We start from the raw sequence: 17,460 nt of genomic DNA, 5'->3' as shown, positions 1-17,460 counted from the left end.
GGCAGGGAGTTTTGAAGGGCAAATGGGACCATTACTTACTGGGTGGTGACTTCTCTTTCCTGGAGCTCCCGGTGGCTTTGCTCTCCTGCCCGAGTGCCCCGTGCTCCAGGAGAGGAGGGGAAGTGGTATGTACAGACGGGGCATTGTGGGCCCCCGTCTCCAGATCAGGTGGCTGTTAGGCAGGTACAGATCACTGCACAGAACACTCCCCCCCCCCCCGTATCAGGGGACACAGCCCCCCCCCCCCCCGGCAACCTGGCCCGAGGACCCTGGGCTCTGTGGGCAGAGTATCTCCAGCCTGCTGGGTGGCACTCAGGGCCGCTGCCAACAGTGCCATCTCCGCCTCAGCCTGTCTTTAGAAAACATGGACATGGATGGGAGCGGCTGAGTCCGAGGCACACGGGCCCCCCACGAGCGATAGAGCAATGGCGCGATGGTCCCCCCTCACGCACTGAACGTTCTCTGACTCTGGCCTATTGACCCTGCTAAACACAGTGAAGGTGTACCGTCTATACCCTTACGAGGTGACTCTCTCGTCCTTCATCTCTGGCGATTCCACAGCAGCCAGGTGTCAGCTGTACCCCTCCCTCGTGCCGCGGCTTGTGCGGTGCTCCGGTGAGAATTTATCTCTTCCCACCTGTAAGCTGTTTCCGTGCCCTCGCCTCTTTTTTTTTTTTTAAGATTTTTATTTATTTATTTGACAGAGCGATCACAAGTGGTCAGAGAGGCAGGCACAGAGAGAGGGGGAAGCAGGCTAGAGCCCAATGCGGGGCTCGATCCCAGGACCCCAAGATCATGACCCAAGCCAAAGGCAGAGGTTTAACCTACTGAGCCACCCAGGCGCCCCATGCCCTCACCTCTTGATAGACTTTAAGTTCCAAAAATAGGTTATGGTGACCTTGTCGTGGGCTCTGACACGCGTGTGCGCCGCGTGCCAGGAGAGCAGAGCACCCCCCAGCAGTGACACCTCCCTTGGGGGCCGGCAAGGTGGAGCAGCCCCGAGCCAGGCCCGTCACCGTGCATTCCAGGGAGTTCGGCAGTTTCCTGAACATGCCCGAGAACGAGGCTTTCTTGGGGGGAAGAGTCTCTGGCCCTTGAAAACACAGGTGCTGGGGCTCTCCCCGCCGCAGAGGACACAGTAACACTGCAGACACGAGCAGGAGTCCTCGGAGGGACACCCCAGCAATGACCCCGAACCCCCTGTGGCTGGATTTGGTCAGAGTCTTGCTTCCGAGAAAGGGGGTGAAATGATTCTGGAGGGACCAGGAACCCCAGGGCGCCTCCTTGGCCGCCTCCCGCAGGGGGTGCCTGGCACTGCTATGAGTGGACCCCAGCAGGCTCTGGGAGACGACGGCACGTCATCACGGCTGCTCCCTGCGGGCAGGGGTCTCCCACGCTGTCTCTACTTGGGGCTCCTCAGCTGGGGGCTAAACCTCCACTTTTACCAAGGACCCCTGGCATTGACCAGGCCTTTGGCTGCATTTCTGACTGGGTTTTGGAGTTTACCAGAGGGGCCGGAGTATTCTGCAGTCTTTTTTCTTTTATTTTTTTTTTTTCTGTAAAAGTAGTTTTGGCCTGACTGTAAAACTATATATATATATATTTTTTTTTTTAAATAGATCATAGAAAAATACCTAATGAACAAAGCAGGGGTACCTGGGTGGCTCAGTCGGAGAAGCGTCTGCTTTCGGCTCAGGTCATGGTCTCAGGGTCCCAGGATCAAGTCCCACATCGGACTCCCTGCTCGGCATGGGGCCTGCTTCCCCCCATCCCTCTAACCCTCCTCCTCCTTGTGTGTGCACACGCGTTCTCTCTCTCTCTTTCTCTCTCAAATAAATAAATAAAAATCTTCAAAGAAGAAAACCAAATAAACTTCTAAACAAGAATTATTTAAGTTGCCGTATTTCATTCCCACGCCCACGTTGCTGCTGCACTGACCAGAGCTGAGCGTGCGGACAGCACCGCGTCTGTCACCGCCTGCTTCCCGGCTGCTGGCTGGCCAAGGTCACAGCTGTGTGAGTGGCCCCTACCCAAGGCTGAGGGGTCAGTTCAGAGGTGGAGTGAGCAGACGAGCAGTCAGGATCGCAGCCTCGGTTCATGGAGGAGAGACGAGGAGCAGGCAGAGAAGGTTGGGTTTTGAGTTTCTGTTGGTGTGTCAGGGACCGGACAGAGCCAGAGCCTGGTCAGGGACAGTGGTCATCCCGCCTTCTGAAACCTCGACAGTCTGCTTCCCTTTGCTCTTCCTGGTTCGAGCTTGTATTTTGATTCCTGCCCTGTTGGTCCACCTGTGTCGTGCACCCCTCCACCAATGGCCCCTGGCTTCGCTGTGAGGGTGTCCTCACAGCCTGACAAGCCCCCGTGGCTGCAGCCTGCCTCCTGCAGTTTTGGCTGTTCCAGCAAAATGTATTAAATTGTTAGTAAAATTCGATCTTTTAGGCCTAAAAAAAAAATAATAAGATTGTTAGAATCCCTTGATTTGGGGATTGGATATGTAAGTTTTTCAAAACCTTGTCCTGGACAGTCTTATTTTCCTCCCAAGTTCTTACAGAAGTCCGAGCTTCTAGCCCCTCTGGCTTTCTAATTGCAGATGTAGGTATGTGGGAGCCGCTATGGGCTGCGTTGAGGACAGCTGCCTCCTGGCCTCCACCTGGAACACAGGGCTAGAGCCCCCCCAGGCTAAAGGGGCCCAGCGGGTGGTCTGTGGAGTCCTGTTCCGGGGGCCTCCCATCCTTGCCTTCAGACCTAGTGGCCTGGCCATGTTGCCACCTTCCTCCCCCCAGATCCGGACACAAGGGCAGATCTGGGCCAGGATTAATTCTCCACAAGGTTTCTGGAAGACTTGTCATGTCTTGCAAAATCCAAAGGACTCATTATCAAGTATTTGCTCTCCAATTCTTTTTTTTTTTTTTTTAAGATTTTTTACTTATTTATTTGACAGAGAGAGAGAGATCACAAGTAGGCAGAGAGTCAGACAGAAAGAGAGGGGGAAGCAGGCTCTCTGCTCAGCAGGGATGCTGAGGCAGATGTGGGGCTCGATCCCAGGACCCTGAGACCATGACCTGAGCCGAAGGCAGCGGCTCAATCCACTGAGCCACCCAGGCGCCCCTGCTCTCCAATTCTTGACTGTTTCATTACTTAAAGGACCCGGTAACAATGTCAAAAGAATATTTGGATAGAAGACACGGGTTCCTGGAAGGCCACCCCAATCCAAGGGTCTTTCGTCCTTCTTCCTCGCTCTCTCTGCTCATGAGAACACCAGTGTGCTGTTGGCCACTTGCTGTGTGCCAGGCCTCATGCTTGGTGTCCTCGCTGCATCTGGGCTCGGAGACTTCCAGGTCACCCCACACTGTCCCCACAGCCCATTCTCCAGCCGGGCCTGGTCAGCTCCAGATCCCACACCATTCACCATGACTCTAAGCCCTCTGGTCTCTGCATTTGATCTGTCACCATCACACTTGTCCATGGGGCAGTGGTTAGCGTGCGGTGTGCCCAGAAGCTGTGTGTGCTTCTAGTCACTTCGATTTCTGTTCCCGTTTACGTCCCGAAGAACCCTGTGCACTGTGCTCTGTAGTTACCCAGTGCTTCTTGATGAGGAGAGCAGGCTGATGCACGGCGATGAGATGTATCCTTCCAAGAACGTTTGCCCCTAACCACACACCGTAGTCTGTTCAGCAGTTCTTCGCCGTAGGGAGCTTTTTGGCTGTTTACGGTTAGGTTATAGTTTTGGTTTTTGTAACCAAGGTCAGAGTAACAAGGGCAAAGTTGGTCTTTTTTTTCTGGATGTAACAGTCTTAACGTAAGCTGATAGAGCAGTTCCCAGCTTTTTTCTATTACATCGTTGTGTTACCCTGTCTCCATTTTATGCCCCACGGTGGCTGCTGCAGCTCCTGCCATCACACTCGCACTTTGGCCATTGGGAAGGGGAAGAGGTGAAGAAGACGCTCTTTTCCTCCTGAGGGCATGACTGTTAGCATCTCATTGACCAGCACAGTCTCTTGGTGCAGGAGAGGCAGAGAAGCATTGTGTTTAGGCAGACGGCTGCGTGCGTAGCTGTTCACTGTCAGAGCAAGAGGATGTGTGTCCAGTGAAGTAGCTGTCTCTGCCATAGTCCGCCTTTTGGCCACACACATATGTGTCCCTTCTTCCAAAATAAAAACACTCCTCCCCGTCATCAGAGGAAGCTGCCCAAGTCCCACTCAGTGACTGGACCCCATAAAATGCAGGGTCTGCGGTGAGGAGCGCGTCCCTCATCAGGGCGTTCCAGGTGGTCCCTCTGTGGAATGCTGAGACGAGTAAAAGGCAGGAGAAAGCAATCCCAACTCCCCGCTGGAAAAGAGAAGAACAGGAACCACCCTCACTGGTCACAGACATTCTCAAAAGCATGACCCTGCAAGGCCATTGCTGGGTCTGCATTCTGGAAGGATCTCTGCCCACCAGCCTCCCTGGCCTCATCAGAAGAGGGCCGTGGAGATGATGTGCTTCTTAGCTGCCCGTCCCACCTAGTGCAGGAACCACGGCAGGGACCTCTGGAGGCAGGTCTTGAAAACTGGTCTTTTGTTTACCGTTGTCTGGTGCGGGCCCTCTCTGCTGGTCTCCCATGAGTGGGGGCTTCCTTGAGGCTCCCCGAAGCCGTAGGCTTGCCAGGCTGTTTCCTGTTCTCTAGCCAAATGGCAACCGCTTGAGGAAGATGCAGCATCCCCTCCTGCAGCCCATGACGTTGGGTCACTACAAGCCACACCGGCGTCCCCGTACATCTGATCCTGGTGGCAGGCTCTCTCCACGCCAGGCCTGCTGTCACGTGCTGCCCGGAAGGGTGAACAGATTGCGGCCCGTGACGCCCTCGTCAGGGGTGAGGACCTCCTAGCCAGCCAGCTTATAGCAAACACTGGGTTCTCTGATGGTCAGGAAGTTGGTACAAAAGCCACGGGTCTGGTCCTAGGATCCCGTGCCTTCTTCGCTGTAGCTTCCTGAGAAGGATTCCTCTGTAGAACTCTTGTTCCGATGTGAACCTCTTGGCCAGAGCCACCAAAATTTTTGTGTCTTTTCAGGAGACGTTTTCCAGTCTCATCCAGCCTTCCTTCTCGAGTTTTCTTTCCTTTGTACGTCTCATTGTCCAGGTTTCTTGTTTTTCCGTGGAGGTGACTTTTAGGGCCCTCACTCCATAGGCAGCAGGGGCCTTTATCTTGGGAGACAAGGGGTCTGCCTTTTCTTCTGCTCCGGGTCATCTGTTTCTCTGAGACCGGCCCCCAGTTGCTTGGTTCCTGTCTTCCTGTAAGATATGCTCCCCAAGCGTCTGTTCTTTCCTGGCTTTCCATCCACACGTAAGAGCTAGGTCCTCCCACGGACGGCTGCTGCACCTGCCAGGGTGGTCTGCTGGCTGGTTCTTTGTCCGGTGGGCTTCACTGGGGGCAGGACACAAATGCCTGTCTGCAGCCTTCGTCCTGGGCTATCGTCTGCTGGGGGGTGTTGGGAAGGTTGGGGGTGGCGTGGCTGGCGTGCAGAATTTCAGGCATCCATAGTCAGTGCAGGATGTCGTCCCCATTCATTGTGAGGGCCCAGGCCCATCCGCTCTGCTGGATGCGGTGGGATGAGCGGCAGGCCGGGGGGCTATTACAGCTTTGGAGGGGGAACGCTCTGTTGCCTTAATTTTTTAAATTTTTCTGGAAAGTTTCACATGGAGTTCTTTCTCTCTCTGCCTATTTCCAGTGTCTAGAGTTAAGATCACTGTACTTGTATTTGTATCGGTAAGGATTAGAGGAGCCCTTTTGTGTCCGACAATGTCCTGGCTGGTAGGGCCGGGAGTGGGATTCCATTTTAAGGACCAAGTGGAAGCAACAGTAAGCGACCACCCCAGTCACCCCTGAAAACCTTAGGCTCCTTCGTGCTGAGCAGAGCCAGAGCCAGCCTTCTGGGCCATGATATTTGACCTGCTGCTGAAGAGGGCAGCTTTGCGTAGCAGCAGGGTTGCCACGGTTTGGCCCAATTTCTAGGAGCCTTTGGCCTCCACGTGGCTCCGGGAACTGCTCGAGCCTGGGGCAGACCCTGAGCGTGGGAGCTGTGGGGCACGAACATTTTTTCACAGGAGCCTGAGGGACGTGTAATTCATGGAGCTCACAACTAACCCATTTAAGTTGTCCAGTTCAGTGGTTCTCTCTCTGTTGACAGTTGTGCAGCTCGCACCGACGTGGATTTTAGAACATCTCTGTGTCACCCATGAAAGCCAGCTCCCCCCGCCCCAGCCCTGCACCAGCACCCAGTTCCTCTCTGCTGTAGGTGAGGGCCAGCGTGCTGCAAGGGGATCGGAAGGACCGTCCCTCCCAGGGTGGTGCATGCTGGTCGGGGACGTGCTGCAGGCTGGGGTGGGACATGCGCACACATGCACGCACACACACATATGCACACACGCCCACACACGCTCCTCTGTAGCTGTGATCCCCAGTGCTGACGGTGGGGCGCCGTGTGCGGTTGGGGTCAGGTCGAATGTGGAGCACCTCCCAGAGAATAGCTTTAATTGCAAAACATGCTCATTAAAACACCGACCAGGGCCCGAAACCGGAATGGAAATATTATAGGGAGAGAAGTAATTGGTGAACCCGGGAGCACCCTGGGGAGATGTCTGTTTAAAATTAAGTAGCTTCCTGGTGTTTCTCCTCCTAGGTAGGAAACAGTTTGCCTCAGGGTAATTTCTGGAAGAGTGGGTCAGGAGCTGCTTTTGAAATAGCTGTTGCAGTAAATAATAAGAAAATGTTTATTGTTAAACCTTAATTGGGGATGACTCTTACAGTAGGAGATTGCGTGTTTGAATCCGTTATAGACGGTGTTTGATTTCGCTACTAATTTGCTAACCCAAGTCCCTGACCTACAAAATGTTGTGTTTTGTTTCACTAAAAACTCCACACGTATGCATGTATTATCTGGAATCTTTGTTTTTTTAAACTGGAAGGTGCCTAGGAGGTCATCTCGTGTGCTCAGAGCCTCCCCTTTTGTTAGCTAAGAACGGAACTACGGAGGTTGGGGCACTGAACTCAGGAGCGGTTCTCAGCCCCTGTCTTCCTACAGGCTGTGTCCCTGATTCTCAGTTCCCATCCTGACACCTCGCCTTCATGGGGGGCTCAGAAGCCCTCCCTGGGCACGTAGCTCACTTCCCAAGAATTGCCCTGGGGTCTGGGAGCGATGCAGCCCTGGGCCGGCTGGGCTGCCTGGAGCCTGGCTTCCCCACCCCAATTCCCAGGATCCTGTGCCAACTCTTGTCTTCACCCACAGCCCTGTTTTCTGACGTTCCACTCTGCCTTGTGACCTGTCATAGGCCAGAAGCCACATCCTCTTTCTGGTTGCCCTGATGATGATAGGGGGGTGCTGTGAGTGCACCCTCTTGTGGGGGCTTTCACAGCACGGACGGCACAATGCCGGGCCCTTCTGGCAGGTAGTGGGGTGGAGTTTATTGTGTCCATTCGCAGCTGCCAAAGGAAGAGACAAATGGTTAAGGACAGAAACACTGCCTTTAAATATTCGTCGTTCTTGCTTCTGTGTATGACACTGTGGCACAGGGCTGCATGCGTGTGTTTGTGTGTGTTCGTGTGTGCGTGCGCGCGCGTGTGTGTGTGTGCATGGGTAAGCGTGTGCATGGAGCCCTCAGCCAGATTCCCCGTTGGAAACTCTTTCCTTCCTCCTCTGGTTCGGGGACGGCAGCCGTCCTCAGGCATGAGCTGGGACGGATCTTGGCTCCATGCCCTCCAGATCTGGAGAGCCCGGAGGCCTCAGAGAGCATCGTAGGCAAGTGTGTGATGGAACTTTCTAGCCAAAATACTAACGAAGGAGGTTTCTGTTGGGTTGTGGGAAAACTAAGGAAAGTGGAAGCAACATCATACGTCTTTTAACCACGGCTTACAAGAGGAAAATTGCGGAATGTGTTTGGACGGCCACAGGTGGCCTTACGCAGAACGGGGGCCGGGGGGTGATGTGGACATGACAGGGCGGACACCCCACCCCTGCCCTGACATGCTGGTGTTTGGACCGCATCTCCCAGAACCGAAATAGTGTCAGAATCTCTTTGTTGTGGTTCTGGGTTTGGAAATACAAAGCTGGTGCCCGTGGGTCAGACAGCGGCCTGGTGCTTTGCTGCCCGCCTTTGCGGAGATGGCCGGTCCCCGCGTTCGGGCATCTCTGGAAGAATGAGCACTGGCCAGTCGGGCCAGTTTGAGTTACTGACCTCCCCTGGGAGGTGCTGGCGGCCTGGCTGTTGGAGCAGACGCCAGCCTGTGCTGCTGAGTCATTCCAGGAGCAGGCGCCCCCTCTAACGTTCCTTGCCTCTCGTGGGCCCAGAACCTATTTTGACCTGCTCCGTCGGGTTTTTTTTTTTTTTTAAACGATTTGATGAAGAGGAAAAGGGAATTCAAATGAAGAGGGTGAATTCTGTGTCCCCGGGAGTCTGAAGGTGTCCCTGCCGTGTAAATCGTGCTGCCGAGTTAACACGGGCACGCAGCCTGTGGGAACCCCTGGCGTGCTCTGAACACCTTTCGGGAACGGTCGGGAGCGCGGTGAAGGTGGGAGTGGATACACGTCCCCTCCAGTCCCCCAACCACACCGCCCTTGTCCTACAAAGAACCTTTTCTGAGCAGTTGCTACAGGCAGGGCTGTCCTCTGTTCTCGCTTGGGTTTGCATTTCCGTTTGTAACTAAAGTTGCAGTTAGCAGCCTGTTGATGACTTGTGCGTCTGGAAGTCAGGTGTGCTGGATACATAATGTCCAGATTTTATGAAGACGAAGACGTTTCTTGGAGGATAGGCAACCTTGGTTTGGTGTGGCACACGCACGCACGGTGTGGCTGGGTGTGTGCGGCCGCCTGCCAGCAGGGGCCCAGAGCTGGTCACACAGGGAGTCACGGGCTGTTCCTCTGCCGGGTGCCTGCCGGCCTGGCGAGGGTGGTTCCGCCCCGTGGTCGAGCTCCACAGCTTCTCAAGGCCCGGCCTGTCTTTACGCTTGCTGCTGAGCGGCGACCATGGTGGTTTAGCTTCCCAACGAGCGTACTCTGCGAGCTAGCGAGCCCCACTAAGGTATGCCTGCGCCCACCCCGGTAGGCGGGAGGTGGCGGTATGTCTGAGCCTCGCTGGGGCCCCGCCGGGTTCCTACCTCTGTCTTCACGTGTGCGGGAAAAGGAAAACCCGTATCAGTGTCAGCAAGTGTCCCAGATCGGATTTTGGCTTCACTCTGTGAACCCAGAGTGACGCTGGGGTTCTGTGACGTCAGGCGACCCCACCATCAGGTGAACCAGAACGTTCTGCAGCCGCCTCGCGGCCTCATCCCTGTCTCCCCTGCACTAACACGCGCTCTCCTTGTTGCAGGTGCACTTTCCGATTCCCCAGCACGGCCATAAAGATCCAGTTCACGTCACTGTACCGTCCAGAGGAGGCCCCAGCATCTCCCCTCCGGCCCCTGTACCCGCAGATCTCCCCTCTGAAGATTCACATTCCGGAGCCGGATCTCCGCAGCTTGGTCAGCCCCGTCCCGTCCCCGACCGGCACCATCAGGTAAGCACCCCCCAAACCCCCGCCAAGCACTGGGGTCCCTCTGCTCTGGCCGTCTGTGTGAGAAGCAGGATAGGGGACACAGGCGTTCCAAGTCTTGGACAGCGCTCAGTAGGTCTCTGGAAAACTGCAGGGCTTGGAGATTTTGAAACTATTTTAAGTGCGTCAAGGGACCTGACGCCTTAAGTCTCCGGAGAGTTCTCTCCTGGATTGGAGAGCCCCTGCTGCACAAATCACTTCTTCAGTCCGCTCCGCTGGGTCTCGGGAGCTTTCTCGAGAAGCAGCACAGGTGTGGTTGCTCTAAAGACACAGCTCTTTCATCTGTGCACGGCAGGACTTGAACTTTGTTTTTCTAAACTTCATTTACGAAGTTTTAAGACTTGATCTAGAGTCAGAAGGAGAGAAAGTCCTCAGACGTTCTCGTCCTCAGTGTGGTGTACAGAGAGAGTCCTTGGGGGAGGGTTTCGGGGAGATCCCCGTAGAGAGGGGCTAGCTGGGCTCTCGACTTCGTGTCCCACCCACTCTCCATGTGGTACTGGTGCTGGTGTCACGGCTCCGGCCTCGGCACCGGCAGCCTGCCCATGGCTGCTGCATCATTGGTGTGAATGTCAGACCTGGAAAAGGCAGGTCATGTCTGAGTCTGGTTTTGCCCCCACATACCTCCTGCAGGGGTCTCGGTCCTCAGGGGTGTCTCCGAGTCCCGCCTAGAGAACCGCTGCTGCTCGGGTGAGAGCTTTGCTGTCCCTACAGTCGTCTGGCCAGATGCCATGCCGTCCCTCACTAAGGGACGCTCTGGTGGCCCTCATGTTCTAGAACCGTGTGTCCCTTGGTCTTTCTGGAACAGTCGTGCCTCACCGCGCGTCCTGTTCTCCTGCTAGGACACGTTGCTGACACACTGGGAACAGCTTGCATTCAGCTGGCTTGGAGTCCAGGTCCTGAAGAGCCAGGGACGAGCTGTGTCTCCCTCTTAGGGAGGGAGTACAGTGTTGATCATGGCGTGGCCTGGAACTCAAGCCTGGGCCCCTGGTTCTGGTTCTGGCCATGTATCTATGGGAGAACCAGGGGCTTCCTTGGGCCTTGTTTTCCTTGTTGTGAGCCCAGAGGCAGATGTCCTGGCTCTGGGAGATGGGGACGAGCAGCAGCGTCCTGCGAGCCACAGGCGCATGAGGTCCTGTGCTCAGCACGATGCTGGCAGCATCGCCCACTTCAGGTTCCTAGAATGACTCTGCTCTAAAGCCCCGCGTGGACGTGTGATCTGGTTGTTACAGACGGCGAGCTGGAACTTAGTGTAGAGCAGGAGTTTCATGCTCACGTGAAATATCCCTGCACTTTCGTATCTGTGATGTATCCACGGCTGGGAAATGAGATGCGGGGAGATGAGGTGGCCCCAGCGGACGAGGCTCTGGCTCTTCCTCACACGGCTGATGGGCCGCTCCGGACCCGCAGCTCACCGGAGCGGGAGGTCCTGGCCGGAACTCGTGCACAAGCGCTCAGGGCATCGGTGTCCCTAACAGCCGCGAGGCGGGAACCCCTCGGGGTCAGACGTGTGCAGTCACGGTGGAACGTTATTTGGCCATTAAAAGGGATGAAGCGCTGACACGTGGCAGAAGGGGGCTGCCCTGTGGGAACACGATGCGGAGTGAGGGCGGCCAGGGCAGACGGCCGCCACCGTTAGGACACCGTTGATAGGAAACGCCTGGAACAGGCGGGCAGCTGTGGTGCTGGGGGTCGGAGGGTGGGCTCGCCAGCTGCTGCAGCGTTTGTTCCTGGGGTGATGATGGAAACGCCGTGGACTCAGTGGGGATGGCCGCTGACTCCGTGAGTACCCCAGAAATGCGGGGCTGTGCTCTAATGCGGGACTTACCTCTCAGCGAAGCTGACACAAAACCAGGCCTGCCCTGACCCCTTCGTCCAGGAGCGGCCTAAAGCCGTGGCGGGTGCAGTGACCAGCAGCGTGTCATGCCCGTGCTGCTGGCCGCTCGCGGCTGGTCCTGGGCAGCTGGGGGCGCCTGGAGGGCCAAGGCCATCGGCTTATGATCCAGCCCAATAGATGCTTTCTAAGAAAGAAAAATGTGTTGGTTTTTTATCTGGAGGGCTTCAGAAAGTAAATCTGTCTCCCAGGAATAATCCAAGTCCGAACGGGGGCCACCCGCTTATGATATTCAAGCCAGGCTTTGTGGTCCGGACGTCACTTTTGTGTCAGAAGGAGGCGCGAGCTGGAGGTAGTCAAGGGAAGTATGGACGCTGCTGTTAGGGGTTGAGCCTGTGTGGCTGGAGCTGTGCTGAGCCTTCCGGGAAGCGAGGGGCCAGGCCCCAGCCTGATTTGTGGGGGCGCTGTGTCCTGCCCACCCCCCCTCTCCTTTCCACTTGGCAGAAGATTTGGGGAGAAAGCCACTCTGGGACTGGCTCTCTCTCCCTTTCTGGTCTTTAAATATCAGAGAAAGGACCTCTGTTTACATCCGTTTATCTTAGCACTGTGGAATCCACTTGAGTGTTTAGAAACCTCAGGGGCCCTTGTGGTTTCACTTGCCAAGATCTGTTCATCTTCTGGGCGGTTGCAGGGGTGGGGCCGTGTGTTTACAAACACCCACCCCCTCCTCCACCCTGGGACGCCCCCCCCCCCACCTCCCCACCCCACAGCGCTGGAGGAGGGGCCCAGGGCAGAGTGGGTGGGGCTGGCCCCCTGCGCGTGGCCTGACTGCTGCAGCTGTCCCCCACTTCCTGTCCCTTCTGACTAGACAGCGGCGGGAGGGGAGGGAGCCCCTTTTCCTAGTTTGGTGTGCCTGTGTCCTGCTCTCGCCATTGGCCAGCTCACCCGCACCGCCTAGGGGCCTCGGTCTGGGTCGCTTTCCTGCCGGAACCCAGTTTCGCCGGAACCCAGTTTCTCCAGCACCCTGGCCTGAGCCCCCGTCCCCTCCAGGGTTTTCTGAGTGGCTGTCCCTGGAGGAACATTCCCGGGAGGAACTTTCTGGAGAACAAACAGCCCCGCCCCATGCCGCGGCCCCACCCGCCTTCCTTTCAGTTTGGCCTTTTCCTGCTTCCCTGGCAGGCCAGGGGGTGTGGCGCGCCAGCGGGTTGGATTTGTGTTTTGGTTTTGGGCGTTTGTGTGTGTGCGCCCCCCCCCCCCCCCCCCCCCCGCCCCGCTCGCTGATGTACTCCACCCAGAAAATGAATGAATGCTCTTTGAAATAAATTCTGCTGTCTCCAGCAGCATTTTGTTGACTTTTTTCTTTTTTTGCAAAGAAGTGGTGTTTTTAGGAAGAAAAAATCAGTTCATCATTTTCTGGGTTTTACAAAGCGAGACCTCGATCTATAAAGAGCTCTTGGAGCCGGGAGTTTCAGGGACAGAGTGGAAATGAAGGCAGAGTGGGCGGGGTGCGGAGCTGGTCTTCACAAGAGCCAGACTTTACAAGTGGTTTCTTTAAGAAGCTTTTCCTTTCCTTGATTTTTTCAAGGTGTAGAGCTCAAAAACCTGAGTAATGTGTGTTGTGACTCTGGCAAAATCTAGGCCACCAACTTCCAGCTGAAAACCACCCTTGACCGTGGTCTTCAGACTCAGTCCACCCCATCAGTGGTTGGAGCTCAGCCATCTTCCCTTCCCTGCAATCCATCCCATCCCGTCCTGTCCTGTTGGGGAGAAGTGCTTGCGTTTTTCCAGCCGACGGGGGCCCTTTCTTGGTGTGACGTTTCCTGCGTCACAGCTCCCAGCCCTGCCTCCAGACGCCTCCTGTCATGCCAGCAGGGGCCTTTGCCTGCTGATGCATCCGTTGCTCCAGGAACCCCAGTGTCTGAGGCTGACTTGGGGGCCACTTTCCTTTCTGGCACCTCTCCTGTGGGCCTCGCACCCCCACCTTGCCCTTGCCCTTCCCAAACTCCAAGAAATAAAAATTGGATCGTCCAGACAGAAAGGCGGGCCCCCGCGTTCTCTATTTTCCCTTCTGCCAAAATCTGTGCCAGGATGTATTTTAGCTCTAAAATGTTGAGATAAAGTTCTTATATTCACTGGAGTAGCCGTTTTCTGGTTCTTGGCCACATCTCACGGGGGCCCTTTGAAGGTTCCTGCTTTGAGTGTTCTTGGCCATGCCTTGTGGGCGACGCCCAGCCTTGTGGGCACTGCTGCTCGGAGTGGGCCCATGAGCCCGCGATACTGGGTCTCCCAGGCCTCACACTTGGGAAGTAGGAAGAACCTGGAGTGCAGGGGCTGGGGCATCCCCGCAAGGTCTGCCCCAGACAGGCTGCCCCTCAAGGTCTGTGTGCCTGGCGACACCTGGGCTGACCAGCAGCTCAGGCCAGCGTGCCGACCGCTGTGCACGGGGCAGAATGCATTATAGAAACGTGTTGGGCTTCTGAAATAGCTTCCCAGGATTTCGCAGCATCGCATTTATCGTAAGCGTTCCTAAGAGAGGCCTCAGAAGCTGGCCTCTGGCTCTTCTTTCCCTGTCTCTCATTCTTTCCAGGTTACAGAATTACTGTGTGTGCATTGCACACAACTCAAACATTCCCGAGAATGAAGCTCGCGGAGTGCACCGTTCCCAGGACTGGCTCGATGCAGTCTCCCAGCAGCTTGTCTCAAAGGGCTGCTATGGGTTTCTCCTTCCCTTGTCACCACACTGCAGGGGCTCAGATTGCTTCCTGAGTCCCCACAAGGGGACCCATGGGCCGTTTCCAGGGTCTTGCCCTCAGGGGCAGCCCTCCCGAAACGTCTGCCTACATGTCTTCCGCGGGGGCGATGGATTCTCAGATTTGGTTATTTTGTTGAAGATAAACTCTGGGAGGGTCAGAGCTGCGGGAATCGAGGAACAGTGATGAGGAGAGGAACTGGGACACTTATTTTAGAGAACAAAAACATCCTAATCTTCAGAAAAGTTCGAAAGGCGTGAATGAGAAACAGAATTACCTCTCAGCTCTGTATCTTCATCGGACGTATGATCTTCTGCCTGAAAAGTCTGTTTGCTCAGCCGCCGTTGAGGAGCTGATTCTGTTTTTTGACTAAAAATTAATAATCTAATGAAAATCTCAGTAGCACTCCACAAAAAAGACTGAGCTTCCAGAAAACCATCTGGATGATCCCTGAAGCGGTGATATGGGACTGGGGCTCATGGAGGGTACCCGGTGGCCACTCTAGGGGCTGGGGCGGGAAGTGGGACATAGATGCCCCCCAGCAACCGTCCTAAGCACACTGTTTGGGGCACGGGGGCCGTGGTTCTCTGCATGATGGCCAGGAGCGGTCCCAGGAGGGGAGAGGACCTAACTGCGCCTTCCAGACTTCAGCCCAGCCTCTTTTTCCAGCACCCACACCTGGGTGGTCCCAGGCACCCACACTGATCTCAGCTATGCGGTTCGAATCTGGGGAGGCCGGCTTGGGAAGAAAATGCCCACAGTCCCAGGGCAGACCAGGCGGGCCGGCATCTGAGTGGGGGTCCAGGCCTGGTGGAGCCTGGGGCAGCCTGGAGGGGTGGCAGTGGGACGCCATGGAAAAGGCCACAGGGACGGAATTGGCTGGCCTGCCTTCTTTCCCACTGGTTTTTCTCAGCATGAATTCTTATCGTCATAGTGAGACCTAGAAACAACTTTTCCCATCGGGTTGCTCCTTCTTTTCCAGAATCTGTCAACATAGGGTGCAGAGTCAAGGCCAGGTGTGACCCGCGTGGTCACAGAGGTCACGTGCTGGGCCCGGCAGTCACAGAGCCAGCTTGGGTTTGCCCCAGCCCGGAGAGCTGCTGGCAGGACAGGCCAGCCCAAGCAGCCGGCCCCCGAGACCATGAACCTGTCTTGCCTGAAACAAAAATGTGACTTCAGAGCTGGTTTCCCAGAAAAGGGGGAGTCAGCGACCAATGGTTGAAAGTGCACGTTCTGCTGCATTTCCCCCTGGAATCCTGAACTGGGAAGAATGGGCACTCGTGTGGTGTGACGTCTGGTAGGCGGCAGCCACTTGGGCTCCCGTGTGCCCAGATGCAGACTCCCCCGCCACCCCGACAAAGTGAGCGGTTCTTTGCTAAGCCTGGCCGGCTCAGTCAGTAGAGCCTGCAACTTTTGATCTCAGGGTCACGAGTTCAAGCTCCACATTGGGCATGGAGTCTACTCCAAAAAAAAAATCTTTTTTCCAGCTTTTGCTAGTAGGGAGGGAGATTTCCAGCACGGTGGGATACATCTCTGTATGGGACACCGAGTGTCTTGGTTGGTTCCTGAGCCCCTTGAGCCCCCATCTCACACCTGCCCCTTAGAGGCCCATCTTAGAGCCGAGCTTATGTGGCTTCTTGATTTCATCCTTCTCTTCCAGAGGCGGTGCGACGTCAGGGCCCTCGGGTGCCAGGGACAGCCGTCTCAGCACAAACAGGCCCGTGGGGACAACTGAGGGGGTCACGGGAAAGCTTGAGGCTCTGAGACTAGAAGGGCTGTGCGCACACACACATTCTCCTGGGACAGGCCCGCAGGGACCGTGACGGCAGTGGCGCTCTATCCCCTGCGAGCGCGGGCCAGCACAAGTCCCCGGCTGCCCCCGTGCTTGTTCCCCTGTGAATTATTCCCGTTCGAAATCACTCTTGGTGAATGACAGCCTTTACTCTGGGTTTTGCCTCTGAGAGTTAGAGATAATTTTCTGCAGTCTTTTGCAAAATAGTGACCTGTGGTGGCCAGCACAGCCCCATGTGCCTAAGCCCAGAGGTCGTGTGTGTCCTCGCGCCTGGTAGGGGCGGCTGGTCCACGTCACACAAGGGCAGGAAGCCATCTGCCTCCCGGCTGGGTGTGACTTTGTGTCCAGGAGTGATGGTTCTTGTCCCTGTGGTCTGATGTGCTTTACTGTGTTCAGGTCCATAGGGGGCGTCGCGTGTGTGCGGGAACCAAGCAGGCGGACAGGGCTGCCACGCACCAGCCATCCCGTGCTTCTGCACTGTTTGGCGGAGGACAGCACAGAGAATCTTCAGGAAAGGCGCCTCACCTCAGGGTCGTGTGACTGCTGAACCACAGCTTCGTGCCACACAGTGGCATTTGGTTCCCAGATGGCTGTGTTTGAGAAGCCTGCTTTCGAGCGTGTGACTGTGTTACCGGTCCCCTAACGTTACGAGCTTGGGTGTTGTTTATCTGGTTCCGAATTAAGTTAAGAAAAAGAGAACGTCTCAGCTAAGATTCCTTGAGTCTGGGGCACCCGGGCGGCTCAGGAGAGGGATGGAGGGGAGGATGCAGGAGCACATAGGGCATGTTCCAAAAGCTGGGGCCTTCTGGACCGTTCCTGGTGGGGTGCTGCCTTGGAGGAGCTCTCCTGAGGGCAGGGGCCCAGGTCCGCTGTGACTGGCCTTGTCCCCGCCCCGTGGTCCCACGTGGGGCTGGCCAACGGGGCACCTTTTACCTGGGCTTGTTGCCTAGTGTTTGCATTGGTGTTCTCTGAACATTTTGTAATAGAATTAGTTTTCAGAATCGTAATTTCATTATAGTTTGATAATCAAAGTCCACATTGTCAACGAGAGGCACTGTGCCAGCACCTGTCACCGCTGGGCTGGGCTGGGCCAGGCGAGCTCCAGCAGGATGCGGGCCAGGGACCCTGCAGGCCTGGCAGTGGCCAGTGTGTGCTCAGGATCTGCTTGAGCCACAGGTGTGTCTGGCCCGTGTATTTGGCTGCAATTCCCCACTTCCGATTGGCACGGCAGCCCGGGAGAGAGAGACACTGGGCCACAGAGGTGGAAGTCATGGCCCCGAGAAACTGGGGGAGGGCCCATCCCAGAGGTCCTGATGCCCCTGCGCAAGGCCTTGTCTCCCCAGCCCTGGTCCACAGCGCCCTCGTGTGGACAGTGAGCACACGACAACCAGCCCAGGGCAGGCTCAGCAACCCCTGCCCTGTGGGTGGTGCCCCTCTGGGCACAGGCTGTGTGCGGTGCTGGGGCGGGGGTCAGGACCCACAGCTCCGCACCACGGTCAGAAACTGCCGCTGTAATACCACACAT

The 17,460-nt window shown here is 56.1% G+C and overlaps 1 protein-coding gene across 1 annotated transcript in view; it reads left to right on the top strand.

Moving 5' to 3' along the window:
• Window positions 1–17,460, top strand: part of FOXK1 (forkhead box K1) — a 56,847-nt gene that overhangs the window by 32,686 nt on the left and 6,701 nt on the right. The window contains exon 2 of the mRNA XM_032872772.1: window positions 9,341–9,526. Within this exon, the coding sequence (XP_032728663.1) occupies window positions 9,341–9,526 (186 nt within the window). The remainder of the gene's footprint in view (window positions 1–9,340; window positions 9,527–17,460) is intronic.

Source organism: Lontra canadensis, unplaced genomic scaffold (assembly GCF_010015895.1).
Source record: "Lontra canadensis isolate GAN:19392208 unplaced genomic scaffold, GSC_riverotter_1.0 scaffold45, whole genome shotgun sequence".
In the NCBI taxonomy this organism is placed as follows: Eukaryota; Metazoa; Chordata; class Mammalia; order Carnivora; family Mustelidae; genus Lontra; species Lontra canadensis.
The sequence above is the reverse complement of the archived record's forward strand: the minus strand, read 5'-3'. Positions and strand labels throughout refer to the sequence as shown.